The sequence below is a fragment of the Tachysurus fulvidraco genome, chromosome 17 (genome assembly GCF_022655615.1).
Source record: "Tachysurus fulvidraco isolate hzauxx_2018 chromosome 17, HZAU_PFXX_2.0, whole genome shotgun sequence".
In the NCBI taxonomy this organism is placed as follows: Eukaryota; Metazoa; Chordata; class Actinopteri; order Siluriformes; family Bagridae; genus Tachysurus; species Tachysurus fulvidraco.
The window spans coordinates 14,086,895-14,103,832 of NC_062534.1; the positions used below are offsets into that span (position 1 = coordinate 14,086,895).

General features: G+C 37.2%; 1 protein-coding gene across 2 annotated transcripts; it reads left to right on the forward strand.

Moving 5' to 3' along the window:
* The first annotated feature begins 866 nt into the window (after positions 1 to 866).
* On the forward strand, positions 867 to 14,782 carry slc7a2 (solute carrier family 7 member 2). Of its 2 annotated transcripts, none has more exons than XM_027135762.2 (12): positions 867 to 1,148; positions 2,670 to 3,054; positions 4,058 to 4,213; positions 5,051 to 5,216; positions 5,368 to 5,504; positions 6,068 to 6,290; positions 7,010 to 7,149; positions 10,082 to 10,184; positions 11,522 to 11,709; positions 11,965 to 12,131; positions 12,873 to 12,981; positions 14,260 to 14,782. In XM_027135762.2, exons 2-12 carry the CDS (start codon positions 2,691 to 2,693, stop codon positions 14,412 to 14,414), a joined length of 1,908 nt encoding a protein of 635 aa, XP_026991563.1. In that variant the 5' UTR covers positions 867 to 1,148; positions 2,670 to 2,690; the 3' UTR covers positions 14,415 to 14,782. The 2 variants fall into 2 exon arrangements, with proteins under 2 accessions (XP_026991563.1, XP_026991564.1); XM_027135763.2 differs by lacking the exon at positions 7,010 to 7,149 and adding an exon at positions 7,461 to 7,597 and having other exon boundaries at positions 868 to 1,148.
* The last annotated feature ends 2,156 nt before the right edge of the window (positions 14,783 to 16,938 follow it).

The window sequence follows — 16,938 nt, forward strand, 5'->3', positions numbered from 1 at the left end:
ACTGGCATTCAGACTACATAATGAGCTTCAGAGCCCAGTTGAAAGTAGAGTAACCAGGCTGCAATAGGATCTAGAGAAATATTTTTTTGTTGGACAGATATATAATAAATGAATTTATAAATGATGTTATTATTTTACTGTTTTGTAAGTGTAAAGTTTTTTTTCTGTAGCTTTCTGGTTCCTTCTTAAAGCAGTCCTTTTTTACGATAAGTGATTTAAAGAATTTTTTTATTCTTCTTTTTCTTCTGAACAACCATTTACCTATTAAATAAGCTTGTGTGTATGATTAACATTTAGGGTTCTTGTTAGGAGTCTTGTTCTTGTTTTCTTGTCCTAGAATTTTATTTTGTGAGGTTTATGTTTTGGATTTAACATTTGACTTTAAAATAAATGTATTGACTTTTTAGTGCCCACAGACTTGAAGAAGTAGTTTTCCATATACCTTTTAATCGTGATCACTTCTCTGTACCCCTCTGTCCAATGAGCAGCCATGCTTTTAGCAACCTGTCCCCACTGTGTTGGGCAAACAGAAGTGTCTGTTCCAGTGTTTGTCAATGTCAGTTGCTTAACCATTAATCAGTGGTCATTAAGTGCTCTGGCGGCTGGATATGTTTGACCTGTGTGCATGCACACATGCATGCACATGCACACACACACACACACACACACACACACACACACACACACACACACACACACACACACACACACACACACACACACACACACACACACACACACATACACACACACACACACAAATGCTTCTCTCTACACACGCCCACCATCTACATGTTTTACACACTCAAACTCTAAACCCACCCTCTTCCTCTCCCCTCCTCCTCTTGGGGCAGTATAGCTGTCAGACCAAACCCCCAGAGTCCATGCACCAGGGCAGAACAAGTTAAGACAGGATAGAATGAAGGGAGGAATAAAAATAGACATGTTAGGAGGTTCCTTGTCAGAAGCAAGGGCTTGAGCTTGAGAAAAGGAGAAACTTTAATTCAAACTAAACACATTTAGCACAGCACAGCATTTGTATCTTTAAAGAACTCAGTAACACAATTTTCTGAGAAGTTGTGCAGGTCTGTAAAACTTCCCTCTGCAACTCCCACTGCAGCAGCTTACTCGATTTGTGGCTTCTACAGGTAAGTCTACATAACACTCTAATCCTATTAAAAACATTTTTGTGCATTTATGTAACTGTAACAGTATTAATGGTATGATTAACACAGTTGAAATTTATTGAAAATACTTCTAACAAAATGCAGCACACAAAAAGGGCATTCAATATGAATTTGGGTGAAGTAGGTAGTGCAGATTCATGTTCCACCTTAATTAGTAAGAAACAGTGTGTCTTTTTCACAGTCTGTAAATACATTTCATACTTATGTGAATCCTTACAGTGAGTTCTGAATACACTGACAAGGACAATATAAATGTCACACTATTTGTTAACAGAGTAACAGTTCGGGAACAGAGTACAGTTCAAGCCAGAGGTTTAAGAACTGGATCAGCAGCTTTTTAATCTGCAAAGGAAAATGATTTACATTGTATAAAAACCTGTGACATTTTGGTACAGAATGTTGAAAATGTGTGTGAGCACCATGAGTAGACCTGTAGTCAGGGAAATATTAAAATACTCACATGTACAATTATTTGTATAGATTCTGAGATTAGTGCAAAACAAAAACATCACAGTTAAGAAATACCTCTATTACAGCAGTTAATAAATGGTACATGTCACATTATATGTGTTTAAGGATTTTTTTTGTACCTTTTTTCTTACATAAAGCAGCCTTTTTTTTTTTTTTTATTAAACTGTAAACACATGCATAGGCAGTGACCAAAAATGTCCAGTTGCTGTCCTGTGGGTAGAGAAACAAGTAGGGTGTTGTAGCTGTAAAGTCTAAACTGAGGAGTTTTCTAGCACTCAGAATGCTGAAATAAGCCAACTAATCATGTCAATGATAGAATTCCATGAAATTTTCATAGTTCTGTTTATTTGTCACATGACTTTTTGGTCACTCAGATGTTTGCCTGAGATATACAGTACAGGCCAAAAGTCTTTCCTTTTTTTTTTTTTTTTTTTTTTTTTTTTTTTTTTAAATTTTTATCTTAGATGTTCAGTAAAATTTTTTTCTGTTAACAAACATTATCTTTCCAAGATAAATAAAAAAGGACAAAAAATGTTTGCATGTCAGAGAAAAGTAATATATTTAAAACAACAACAAAAAATGTAGTTTTCAATCTGCAAAGGAAAATGATTTACATTGTATAAAAGCTTGTGACATTTTGGTACAGAATGTTGAAAATGTGTGTGAGCACCAAGAGTAGACCTGTAGTCAGGGAAATATTAAAATACTCACAAGTACAATTATTTGTATAGATTCTGAGATAAAAACTAGAAAAAACAGTTAATTTCTTTTTCAAACAAATTGTACCTAAGGCTACTGATGTACAATGTAGAAATGTTTCATTTTATTATTATTTTATAATTATTTATTATTTTTATTATATCTAATTATATAATTTAATTATTATTATTTTTTTTTACAGCATTTCTTTTTACAAATGCCTAAGATGTTTGCATAGTATTATATGTTGAGCACTGTTCCTGAAGACTTTCACAATTTTATAATGTTGATGTGATTATTTCACTTTCCTAGTTTCCGGTCTTAAGTGTAAGAATGCTGGCACACTTGCTGTCGTTCAGCCGCTCTCTGGTTAGAAGGAAAAATGTGGACTGTCTGGAGGACTCCAAGCTGTGTCGCTGCCTCTCCACAGTGGATCTCATCGCTCTGGGTGTGGGTAGCACTCTTGGTGCTGGGGTCTATGTCCTAGCTGGGGAAGTCGCCAAAGGCAACTCAGGCCCTAGCATTGTCGTGTCTTTCCTCATAGCCGCTCTGGCCTCTGTCATGGCAGGCTTGTGCTACGCTGAATTTGGAGCTCGTGTGCCCAAAACTGGTTCTGCATATCTGTATAGCTATGTGACAGTAGGAGAACTCTTGGCCTTCATCACCGGATGGAATCTCATTCTCTCATATGTCATAGGTGAGTGTAAAGAATTGAAAATCATGCTGGTAGATCTTCAATAATAAATATGCTAAAACTTTTTAAAATGTATTTTCTGCACATTTGAAGCATTAATAAAAAAACCCAACTAATATTTACTTAACCACTGAAGTTGTTAAATAATGATATTGGTCAGTAAATAATAAATGTGGTTAATAATAATAATAATAATAATTAAAAGTCTTTAAGCAAAATAAAACAATTATCTGAAGAAAAAAAAATCATAAATCAATCAATGATTTTTTCTTAGTTTATATATATATATATATATATATATATATATATATATATATATATATATATATATATATATATATATATATATATATCAACATAATTCATATAGAACTGCATTGAGTTCAGGTTGCAAAATTGTCTTTTTTGGCTGCTGAGTTTTAGATGTCTTACATTTTTATGGCATTCAGCTAGGTAGTGTATAAAAAAAATAAATCATTAAACACAAATGATGTGATTATAGATCATCAAATAAAGTTAAAGCTTGCAAAACAAAAGTGATCATTTGAGAGCTACAACATCAATAATTTGTGGATAAAGTTTGCTGAGAGGCTTCAGAAAATATGACATAATTTCCAATAATGGATCATAGTGAACATTGATTCTGGTTTTTGTGATGCATTGAGGGATTTTTCTCTGTTGCACTGGAAGGATTTTGCAATTGAGACGACCCTTAATATAGCTGACTCACCGAGCAGTGAACACTGAGAACACTGAAAACACTTAAATTACATCTTTATCAGTTCTTGAAGAATTCCTCCATTGTAGGTATATACATTTTAAATCACATATTTCACAGAAATGCCATCTAAACAATTTTAAAACTTCTGAAATGTGCTGAAATGTGCAGAAAGTATTTATCATTATCATAATCTATAAGAATAAAATTGGACATTTCTATTAACCTTTAGAAGGTTGAATTGACTTGTACACATTCACAACACAAGCTGATTTTCTTTTAATGAAGGAACCTCAAGTGTTGCCAGAGCTTGGAGTGGAACATTTGATGAATTAATAGGAGGCCATATTGAGCAGTTCTGCAAATTACACTTCAGAATGAGCCTGCCAGGCCTGGCAGAATACCCTGACTTCTTTGCAGTTTGTCTTATATTACTGCTATCAGGTAATTCTTATTTTTGAACATGTCCTTTTGCCCATGTAATATCAAAAACTGTCCTATATTTAAACAATCGGCTGCTTTCCATATTTCTTTGGTATGCTTGTCATCACTTGTCATCATGTTGTCCATCAGCTGCACTAAACATTCATTCATTCATTCATTCATTTTCCACCGCTTATCCGAACTATCCTCGGGTCATGGGGAGCCTGTGCCTATCTCAGGCGTCATCGGGCTTCGAGGCAGGATACACCATGGACAGAGCTGCACTAAACAATATCATTTAATTTCAAAACTGACAAAAGCTTCAGCAATGAGGCTACTTTATTGCATTTTTCAGTTAAAATTGCATGTTTAATAAGAGGTGTTACAGTGGTGCCTATGTAAGAAGCCTCATGTGGACCTGATCATGCGGTTTTGTTGTTCAGGTATTAAGTCTGTTGGTATTTGGGCCGCTGTTGATGTTTGAACTGCTGGACTCAGCACACTATTATCACACTATTTCAAGAGGACATTTTATCAATGTTTATTTAATCCCAGTAAAGCCAAATTTTTCCAAGGCCAACATGCTGCTGTAATGAGGAACATGACGATTGTATTGCATTAGAGGTGCTCAGGGTTAGAAAATGTGAATGCTATGTCTAGACCTATAGCCTAACATTAACCTCAGTATGCAGTATGAAGTTTAAAAACACATACACACAAAATTACAACTGCACACATAAAAGTACTATTACATCAATGTCCCAAAATAATCACTGAATTTTATGGGAACACAGAACTGAACCTTCTGGAAAACCACAATATTGTACTGAATGCTTTCTTCTGACTTTATATTCCTAGGTCTTCTTTCTTTTGGGGTTAAAGAGTCAGCATGGGTCAATAAAATCTTCACCACCATCAACGTACTCGTGCTTATGTTTGTCATTGTCTCTGGCTTCGTCAAAGGAGATTCTTTTAACTGGAAGATATCAGAAGAATCCCTTATAAACTTAACTATTGTGACAAGGTGAGAATTATGCTAAGTATATTCAGATTTGTAAAGCTTGGGGTGAAAATTTCATTGTTAAAAGTGCTATACAAATCAAAAACTGAACTGAAATTGAATTGAATAGAACTAAAAAGCAATAACTAACTTTATTCATGGGATTAAATTACAGAAATCTGTCATATACTGGAAATGTTACCAGCGATTATGGTGCTGGTGGATTTTTGCCTTACGGCTTTGGCGGAACCTTGGCTGGTGCAGCTACATGCTTCTATGCCTTTGTAGGATTTGATTGCATTGCCACTACAGGTATTCATGCAGACATATGATGGCTTGACACAATCAAGCCCTGGTTAACAATTTTTACCAGTAAAGCAGAAATCGACAAATCATTTTCACTCAGGATAAACAAATGAATTATTTTATCGCTGCAAGTCTGTTGGGCTTTCAGTGTGAGATGTTTTTACCTATGTTAAGGGATAACCTTACAGAGAGTTTTAGTGGTTTGATAATACTTTATTATGAACAAGCCCTTTAGGCATCTTAGAGAGCAGAACTGGTTTTTGATATTAAAATTTGGTCTGAACATTTGTGTGAAAGAAAAAAAAAACCTTTTGTATAGATAATTGAGCCTAGTAGGCTAGGTTAAAAACAGAACTACTTATTAAAATATACAAATCCATAAAGCATTCAGTGTCAATATTATTTAATCCATTAACCATCACTGTGGAGTGTGACACGTAAAAAAACATTCAATGCTGAACATTCGCCCAACAAAACAAGTGAAATTTTGGCCGCTGGTAAAAAGAGCTAATGAATGTGTTATTGTTGTGTAATTTTTGACATTTTGTGAAACGTATTCTCTTGATCAGGTGAGGAGGTGAAGAATCCTCAGAGAGCTATTCCCATCGGTATAGTTGCTTCCCTGCTGATTTGTTTCTTGGCATACTTTGGTGTGTCTGCTGCACTTACCCTCATGATGCCGTACTATCTCCTGGATGAGAAGAGTCCTTTGCCTGTGGCCTTTGACTATGTTGGTTGGGGTCCTGCTAAATATGTGGTGGCAGTGGGATCCCTGTGTGCACTATCAACCAGGTAATTTCCTTTCAGGGTTGGTTTCAAATCTTATTTCAGATTTTGAGTTTTAAAATGCAAATATTAGACAATGTAAGTAGGATCTAAGGCCTAATTAGTATATGTTTAATGGGTCTCTTGTGGATTGATTCATAAAAACTCCAATGGTTCTTTGGTGGTGGTTTGTTTGAAAGAAAAACAAGTGTAAATTGCTTTGCACTTCAATTTAATTGATGCTTCATTTTTGCACTCTTTCAGGACAAATGTCTAAGCATGCATTTTTTCTTTTTGTTTTTCCTGGATGGCTCTCTAATGCAGACCATTTTATTGGAATATATATAGTTCTAGTTCAACTGATATTTTTTGTCTCATACAGTATGTTATCATCATACAATAAATCAGGACAAGATCTGGAGTTATTATTTTTTTTTATAAAACATTAATAATATAATGAACACAAGTACCAATCTACAGTATGTCAGTGCCTTCAGGGATAATCCAGGAAAAAGAATGATGGCATAACTGAAATGCTAAAAAAATCTCTAAATGCCTAAATGCTGTAAAGTAAGAACTTTCTAAAGTTAATACAGACACTAAAAAAATGTGTAAGGTATTAAAGAAAGCTTTTGGAGAACTGGTCTCCAGTATGTACTTGTTCTGCTTGTGTGTGGCTTGTGTACAGTATATGTTGTCTGACTTGATGTGTTCGTCCCGTGCATGTCTCTGCTCCATGTGTGCAGTCTGCTGGGCTCCATATTTCCAATGCCACGTGTAATCTATGCTATGGCAGAGGATGGGGTGCTTTTCAAAGTGTTAGCCCGAATCAATCCTAAGACGAAGACCCCACTTATTGCCACAATGGCCTCCGGTGTAGTTGCAGGTGAGAGATGGGGGTGTAAGTTGCTGTGTAAACATGCTTCACCAGGCAAATATGAATGTTCAATAAGAGAATATCTTTGGTGAAGCCAGAAAATTCTAAAAGAAACAAAACTCTAAAAGATATACCTGAAAGATAAATAGATATAGAAAAAGATAAAAATATCTAAAAGATATTTGTTTTACCAATAAAACAAAAATCTTGCACAATTCCTACATTGACAGTTCTTTACACATTCACAATTGCCGGTGGATTGATATGTGTTCTGTCAGGAATACTTTGTGTTTGAACCATGACCCCTTTTTTGTTCCTAGCTTGTTAGGTGCCATGTTTCCTCTGCCGCGTATTCTGTTTGCCATGGCACGAGATGGCATACTTTTCAGATTTCTTTCCAAAGTGAGTAAGCGTCAGTCACCAGTGGCTGCCACAATGGCGGCAGGCACCATGGCGGGTAAGCTTCCGAGGAGAGAGGGACATGGCATGGACTGCTGCCTCTTTGTGTGTCAGCTTGGTTGCAGTTGCGGTGTTTGCATGTCTGGGTTTGTAGAATAAATGCTGGATGCATGCTCTAGCTCTTGTGGAGGTAGCTGTGATGTGGAGGTTACAAATCGATGTCTATTTGCCTGATCTCCTGTTCTTTAATAATTGATTTAATCCCAAATTTATGTGGTAATTAGTTGATGAGTTGAATTGGGTGTATTTATTTTATGTTACAAAATACAATACAGTATATTCTTAGGAAAAATTATTACTCAGGATTTGTTCGAATGCTTAAATGTTCTAAGCTGCTTAATGATTTATATGCTGAATCATTTCTGAAAGAGAAACTTTCCAGTGTAAAGTTGTACATACAACATATAAGGGTTTCCTTCAGGGTGCAGATGTTATCTTACTAATAGTGTATGAACAATGCCAAGCAGTGTGAGATACCTAGAATTTGGACACACTGATTTATAAGGCCCCTAAAGCGGAAAATATCCTGGAGTGTGTAAAAGAAAGCAATATTTATTTTATATGCAGGCATTGAACTAGGACAGGTGCAGCTTCCTGTAGGATCAGCCATAGAGGAATTTCTTTTGGGGAACAGTAAAGAATAAACATTTTCATGGTAGTAGAAATGAGGAAATGGATTTAGCAAGTGTTTGAAACGCCTACATACAGCTGCATAGAGGGCAGAGTGTAGTGTAGAGAACAAACTACCAGGAAGAGGGGTCCAGGAGGTCAGGCTTTGCTTTGCATGGCCCCTGTGATTCAGTCTGTACTGAAACAGTCTGGGTTTGATAGATTACATGGCTAGCCTGCTGAGTGTTTGTAAGTTTGGACACCTGTAAGAATGCTCTGGATTTTAGTCTCAAATTGATCCCATACAGTACATCAGCAAGACCTTTTCTCTTTGAGGATGTTAGGGAGATCTTTGATGATACAAAATTACAAAGTTCTTCACATTTGTCTCATAATGTATTATTTTAGAAAACAGAGCTGTCCAATTTTATAATAAGTCTGGCGGCAGGTTTTTGGTTCATCCAAACAGGGATTCAACCAGGTTCCTCCTATTTAATTAAATGATCTTGGTTGATCTTCAGTTAACTATCAGGTTCGATTCTTGCTTGGTTAGAATAAAAACCTTGAACCATACAGTTCCTTTACAGATAAAACTGATGACCCTAGCAGAAAGCATATATACTACAAAATTAGTAACTGCCTTTTCATGGGATATATTTTCCAAAACTGGAAATTGTAAAAGCTTTAAATTAACAGTATAACCTATAGACTTTTATTATCTTCAAGGTACATGATGCATGACAAAAAGGGGTTAAATTGAAAACTATTCTATATTAATTTCTCTCAATTTTAGTGCATTTATTTCTATTATAAATATTTAATATAAATAACAATATTAAGATTACCAGACATAATCTTGTGGCTATTATTTTACTTTTTATAATGTCTTTCTCCAATTCCAGCCCTTAATTTAACCCCTGGATGTCAAAGCATTACTTATAGATAAAAAAAAAACACAACTAGGGATTTGAGTATCTCTTTGGACAAAATTTATATATTATATATAATATATAATATAATAAAAACAGAAACAATCGATTTGAAATTCAGTATGTGTTAAAGCCAGTTATTTGCTATTTTATTTCTGGTTTATTTTATATTTAATAGTTATGCTATCAGGTACCTGTTGTAGTGAAATCCCTGGTCGTGATATAAAAGTATGGTGATGGAGATACAATTGTCAAATCTGTAATTATGTTTGGCCAAAATACACTGACAAAAGTTTGTAATATTTCTGTTAGACATATTGTGATATTTCACTACAAATCAGAAGTTCTAGATACAAATTTACACTTGTAGTTATCTGGACTTTTGGCTGGAGTGCAATTCCGTTGGTCAGTACTGTAAGTTTTATAGAAAAACATTTTTTGCTTTTAAATGTTAAAATATTCCTTGGAACAATTTATTCTGGCAAATAATAAGAAATAACGCATTTCTACATTCTTAAAAGAAAAGGTTCTGTATAGAAACCCTAGGACGTAATATATTGTTAGTTCAATCAGAAGAACCCTAAAAAGTTCCTTGTAGCCTGTCATGGGTTTATTCATTCATAAACTTAGTAATTTCTTGTTATAGTAATAGTAATAATTATTATACAAAAAGCTTCTTTATGGTCACTGTAAAACCTTTTCGCATAAATCATTAATTGAAGCTAAGTAAATAGAAATATAATTCCCTAGAACCCCAATTGAACCTTTTTTCTAAGTGTATACTGATAACAATTGAATACATCGTCTGAAAAGAGATTTGAACAATTTGTTGTTGTTATACAGTACACGGTATGTTCTTTAAAGGGTATAGAGTATAGTTTAGCACTTATTTATTTTCATGGTTGTCTTGTTAATCAGTTTTTTGTACATATCATATCCTACAGCTATCATGGCTTGCCTTTTTGACCTAAAAGCCTTAGTGGATATGATGTCCATTGGCACTCTGCTGGCATACTCTTTGGTTGCTGCCTGTGTTCTTATTCTCAGGTTAGTGCTCATGGTTTCATTTACGTTGCAACTTTATCATTATGAAAGCATTTCTATCTGTCCGTTATACCAGTTTATAAAAATGCACACACTATACAGAGTGCAGTATATGTGTAAAAAGTGCATGGGTCTATAAACTAAATATAGCTATTGTGCAAGTCTCACTGGCTTCTGTATTTCATAGTTCTGTTTATTCAGCCTTGTTTTCTCAGACAACTCACATTAAAGAGCACACAGATATTTTTCCAGAAATCCTGAAAGTGACCACTGTTTAATAAAAAACCCAAGGCATACGAAAAACAATTTTTTTTTTCAACAAATGGGGTGGAGGACTTGTTGACCTATGAGAGGAGATTAAGGTGTACCATGACACAACACAAAAAATACAAATCCTAAAACAGTGTCCTGCATTTACTTAGTAAAACAAGTGAAACATGTTTTGGTATATGGAACAAATTTGTTTATTACTGTTAAAGGGCCTACTGAGACATTTGGCTTGCTTTCTATTCAGCCTGAGCCAAAAATGACAAAAAGGGGGTGTGTAGGAAGGGGCAGGGATAGAAATCAACCAATCACAGTGCGTACACAACTGTTGGTGAATAATAAACAAATAAACAGTTGTCTGTAAAGTGAAAAATAAGATTGCATGAAATTAATGTGGATGGTATCACTACATAGGAACCATGAAGATGGTTTTGGAACATGAACAGTTTTGTGCATAAGACTTCATCAGTGAATAGATGAAAACAAAAAATAGACTCTTAGACTCATAGACTGGAACTTAATGAATGTAAAATACATGTAAATATGCTGTATATTATAAATGACATATTCAAATGTAGGATTCACAACTTATTAAATGCATCATTTTATTAAATGACATACCTGTATAGTTCAGGGAAGATTTAAACAACTGTATATAATTAGGTTAGTAACTGTCAATAATAGTGTCATGATGATGATTTGTGGGGAAGTCATGGCCTAATGGTTAGAGAGTCTGACTCTTAACCCTAAAGTTGTGGGTTCGAGTCTCGGGTTGGCCACGACTGAGGTGCCCTTGAGCAAGGCACCGAACTCCCCAACTGCTCCCCGGGCACCGCAGCATAAATGGCTGCTTACTGCTCCGAGTGTGTGTTCACGGTGTGTGTGTGTTCACTGCAGTGTGTGTGCACTTTGGATGGGTTAAACGCAGAGAACAAATTCTGAGTATGGGTCACCATACTTAGCCGTATGTCGAGCCCGAGACTCGATCCCACAACCATTAGGCACCGAATTCCCCACAAATCATCATCATGACACTTAATCACTTATATTCACTTATGAATCTTTTGTTTCAGGTATCGTCCTGACTCTGTCCTCGAGAGCGCTAAAACTAATGAAGTCACAGAGTCAGAGCTGACCGAGTCTGAGTCTCATCTCAATCGGCTGAAAGATGGAGGATTGTCTCTGCACACTCTCTTCAATCCATCCCTGCAGCCCACAAAGAGCTCGTCCACTGCTGTTAACGTGGCTGTCGGGGTTATAGGTAAGCATCATGTCATGTGACCTTGTTACTCTGTAAAACATGATAGCTCTATTATGTTGATTACAATTCTCCTGACAAGTTCCCAAGTTTTCAAAATGAAACTTAACCTAATTCATTGGTGACTAATTTTGAGTGTGTATGTAACTTTTTGAGTAAATCAGCAGGAGAACAATTGTATTACAGTGTACTGATATGTCAACCTTTGTTCCCATATTAGCACACAGATATTGACGTATGCATTTCCTCCTACTACAGCTATCGTAGTGTGTGTCATGAGTGCTCTTACTACACATTGTGGACGAGCCATACTTGCTCTGGAGCCCTGGGTCCTGGGAGTGCTGGCAACATCCTTTCTCATCTTTTTCATGTGTATCGTTTTGGTCTGTAAACAACCGCAAACCAGCAGCAAGGTGTCCTTCATGGTAAGTAGACTGAAAATTGTTTGAGGTCAGTAGGGTGTGTGTGTGTGTGTGATAAATAAGTGGGGTAGGTATATTTTGAGATGACTTGCTTAATGACCTGAAACGTAACAGGGAAAATCCTGAGCTATGACGACACAACTGAGCTCTGAGCATTAAAAAAACAAGCGTTCTTTTATTTAATGTAAATGGTAAAGTTCTGAGACTGAAACACAATAAATTGATATCTTTGATGCATGTACAACAGAAAGAACAAGTTAACAGGTAAAACAGGTTAGGAGTAAGCAAAGATGAAAATGTTCAGAGTCAGAAGTTACTGATTAACCAAATGAAACAAATGTGTGTTGTAAAAAAACAACAACAAAGATTACAGATACTATTAAAATTATCTCATAGAGCTTTAAGCTTACTATAATATTAGCTAACAGAAACAGACAGAGCTACATTCAATATTAACTTAAATAGGACAACAATGTGTTCAGTTCAACAATTACAATCTATGGTGTTAGATGCTTATGAATCCTTTAATTAATAGCACTGACTAAATAATATGAAATCTGTCACTTTCAAAAAAAGGAAAAAAGAAAAGAAAAGCCTACTTATTAACGTACAGTGCATGGTTCAGTTAACTAAGAGTAATGTGCTGTTTCATGTATTTGACTTAACACACAGAATGAGTTTCAGTCTGTGGATTATTGGGCACTGCTGCAGATGTTCATTGCAGTGTGTTTATTTGCTTTACAGGTTCCCTTGCTGCCCTTTCTGCCCATTCTGAGTATATTTGTCAATGTTTACCTCATGGTGCAGCTGAGTGGAGACACATGGATCCGTTTTTCTGTTTGGATGTCTTTGGGTAAGTGCTCTCTCTCTCTCTCTCTCTCTCTCTCTCTCTCTCTCTCTCTCTCTCTCTCTCTCTCTCTCTCTCTCCTCTCTCGCACCACACACACTCTCTCTCTCTCTCGCACACCACACACACACACACACACACACCACCACACACACACACCACACACACACACACACACACACACACAGAGCGCGCGCCGCGCGCGCGCGCGCAATCCACCACACAACACCAGCGCGCGCGCGCGCGCGCGCGCGCGCGCGCGCGACCACACACCACACAACACACAAACACAAGGCGCGGCGAGCGCGCGCGCGGCGGCGGCGCACACACACAACACAAACACACACCAACAGGACGCGAGCAGCGAGAGCGACGCAGAGCGCGCGAGCGAGAGCGCGCGCACACACACACACACACACACGCAAGAGCGACGATCGCGAGAGAGAGAGAGCGAGCGCGCACAAACACAAAAAAAACACAAACACAAACAGAGAGAGCGCGCGAGAGCGAGAGCGCGAGCGCGCAGAGCTAGAGACGTCGATCGCGGAGCAACACACACAACACAATCACACACCCCACAAACCACACAAAAACACACACCCCACAACCCACACAAACACACACACTCATCGCGATAGATATGGAGCATCGATAGCTCAAACAAACAAAAACAACAAAAGTCGCGCTAGCCGATATCTCGAGAGCGTCGACTCAGCACACACAAAACAAAACAAACACACACACAACACACACAACACACAAAAAACACAACACACAAAACACACACAAAAAAACAGCTATCTCGAGCTCTCGATCAGCAAAACACACACACACACACACACACACACACACACATATCTCTCTCTCTCTCTCTCTCTCTCTCTCTCACACACACACACACACCTCTCTCTCTCTCTCTCTCTCTCTCTCTCTCTCTCTCTCTCACACACACACACACCACACACACACACCTCTCTCTCTCTCTCTCTCTCTCTCTCTCTCTCTCTCTCTCTCTCTCTCTCTCTCTCACACACACACACACACACACACACACACACACACACACACACACACACACACACACCTCTCTCTCTCTCTCTCTCTCTCTCTCTCTCTCTCTCTCTCTCTCTCTCTCTCTCTCTCTCTCTGGCAAATCAGCAATTAGCACACCAGAATATTTTATGTAAGCATGACTGCAACTACTAAATGCTTAAGCTCTAGCTTAGACCAAGAAATAACAGAGATCTGCACATACATAAACAATTGTGCTTTACGCATCTACAGGTTTCCTAATTTATTTTGGTTATGGGATATGGCACAGCAGTGAGCACCAGAGGCAGCGTCAGCGCACTGAAAGCGTACCAGAGAAGCAGAGGATGTTTGTAAAGGATGGTACTGAGGACAAATACGTCCAGTCAAAGAAGACCAGTCAGCTTTAAAGAATATATTGCTGTTTATAGCCTTTATAACTCTTGCAACAAGCCATTGTGCTTTAACAACAGACAGAGCAGCTCAGCTCTGAGCTCGGCACCAGGCCTGGTTTGACACTGCTTTCTCTCCACAGATCTTAAGATTAATACCAACATGAATGCTGTGATTTTCTGTATGAACATAAACTGTATGGATGATCATACAAATATTAGAGTAAGAAGTGTCTTAACTTGAACTGAGGACTGACTTTCACATGTTAACCAACTAACACAATAGCAGGTACAGTCGTATGCAAAGGTTTAGGAACCCCTGACAATTTCCATGATTTTAATTTATAAATATTTGGGTGTTTGGATCAGCAATTTCATTGCATTCATTTCATACTGAAGGACACAGTAATATTTCAGTAGTAAAATAAGGTTTATTGAATTAACAGAAAATGCACAATATGCATCAAAATGAAATTAGACAGGTGCATAAATTTGGGGACAACAACAGAAAAATCAAATCAATATTTAGTAGAGCCTCCTTTAGCAGAAATAACAGCCTCTAGACACTTCCTATAGCCTGTAATGAGTGTCTGGATTCTGGAAGAATGCAATTTGTTCCGTTCCTCCTTACAAAACATCTCCAGTTCAGTTAGGTCTGATGGTTGCCGAGCATGGACAGCTCGCTTCAAATCACCCCACAGATGTTCAATGATATTCAGGTCTGGGGACTGGGATGGCTATTCCAGAACATTGTACTTGTTCCTCTGCATAAATGCCCGAGTAGATTTTGAGCAGTATTTTGGGTCGTTATCTTGTTTAAATACTGTATCCAGCCCCGGTGTAACTTCAACTTTGTGACTGATTCCTCAACATTATATTGAGTGGAATCCATGTGACCCTCAACTTTATCCAGATTCCCAGTACCTGCACTGGCCCACAGCATGATGGAACCTCCACCAAATTTTACTGTGGGTAGCAAGCGTTTTTCTTGGAATGCTGTGTTCTTTTGCCGCCATGCATAACACCCCTTGTTATGACCAAATAGCTCAATCTTTATATTATCACTCCACAGCACCTTATTCCAAAATGAAGCTGGCTTGTCCAAATGTACATTTGCATACCTCAAGCGACTGCGTTTGTGGCGTGTGTGCAGAAAAGGCTTCTTTCGCATCAGTCTCCCGTACAGCTTCACCATGTGCTGAGTTGTTGAACGATGCACAGTGACACCATCTGCAGCAAGTTGATGTTGTAGGTCTTTGGAGGTGTTCTGTGGGCTGTTTTTGACTGTTCTCTCCATCCTTCGCCTTTGCCTCTTCAATATTTTATGTGGTCTGGCACTTCTGGCCTTAACAAGCACTGTACCTGTGGTCTTCCATTTCCTCACTATATTCCTCACAGTGGACACTGACAGCTTATATCTCTGCGATAACTTTTTGTAGCCTTCCCCAAAACCATGACGTTGAATCTTTGTTTTCAGGTCATTTGACAGTTGTTTTGAGGCCTCAATTTTTTTGAGGAGTCAAAGAGAACAACAACTTGAAATTAGCCACCTTACATACCTTTTCTCATGCTTGGATGCACCTGTCTATGAAGTTCAAGACTTAATGAGCCACCGAACCAATTGTGTGTTCCAATTAATCAGTGCTAAGTAGTTACAGGTATTCAAATCAACAAAATGGCAAGGGTGCCCAAATTTATGCACCTGTCTAATTTAATTTTGATGCATATTGCACATTTTCTGTTAATCCAATAAACCTCATTTCACTACTGAAATATTACTGTGTCCATCAGTTATTTGATAGATCAAAATGAAATTGCTGACCCAAACACCTAATTATTTTAAATGAAAATCATGGAAATTGTCAGGGGTTCCTAAACTTTTGCATACGACTGTAATAATGAACGGTATTTTAGCTGCATAGAGAATCATTGGGTCAAACAGCATTGTCCGGTTGGGTCAGATGTCAGATTTTATATTATATTATTTCCCATCTTCCTGTAACCTTAATACAAACATAGATTAGTGTCTTTATTCTATGATCAGTATCTCAATATTTCTTTGATATTAAGACAAAACAAAATCCACTTCTACTTCAAAAGACCAACAGTATAATAGAGCTATTGTTTTTTTATTTTAATATATTGCAGTGAGCTTTATACTCACTTTATACTTTATATTCAATACAGAGCTGATTTTTTTTTAATCATATAGAGCTATAATAATGTTCAGAGACTGCTAGCATGAATAAAAAAGCCCTCATGTTTTTACCTGTAAAAAGGCATAAGATATAGTGTAGACCTTTATTGTTGGAATCCACATTAGTTGGTGGATTCATTAGGATTTTTGTGAAACCAGACGTGAAAAATACACAGAATGGTGTGAAAACCAACACCGGAGCTGATTCTTTGTAGCTCAGTAGATTTGATTACTATTTAGACCATTATTTTTCAGTCTGCTTCACTGGCATTTTATTTGCAGTAACAACTTCCCCCCCTTAATTCCTATGGAGGAGAAACTTAAAGTAGATAGAGCATAGATGTC

What these genes read in the sequence shown, in the direction of transcription:
- slc7a2 (XM_027135762.2), top strand. Translation starts at nt 2,691, where the DNA reads ATGCTGGCACACTTGCTGTCGTTCAGCCGCTCTCTGGTTAGAAGGAAA. An exon ending in AACTTAACTATTGTGACAAG is followed by an intron (nt 5,217 to 5,367) that starts GTGAGAATTATG and finishes ATTAAATTACAG; the next exon opens with AAATCTGTCATATACTGGAA. An exon ending in CGTGGCTGTCGGGGTTATAG is followed by an intron (nt 11,710 to 11,964) that starts GTAAGCATCATG and finishes CTCCTACTACAG; the next exon opens with CTATCGTAGTGTGTGTCATG.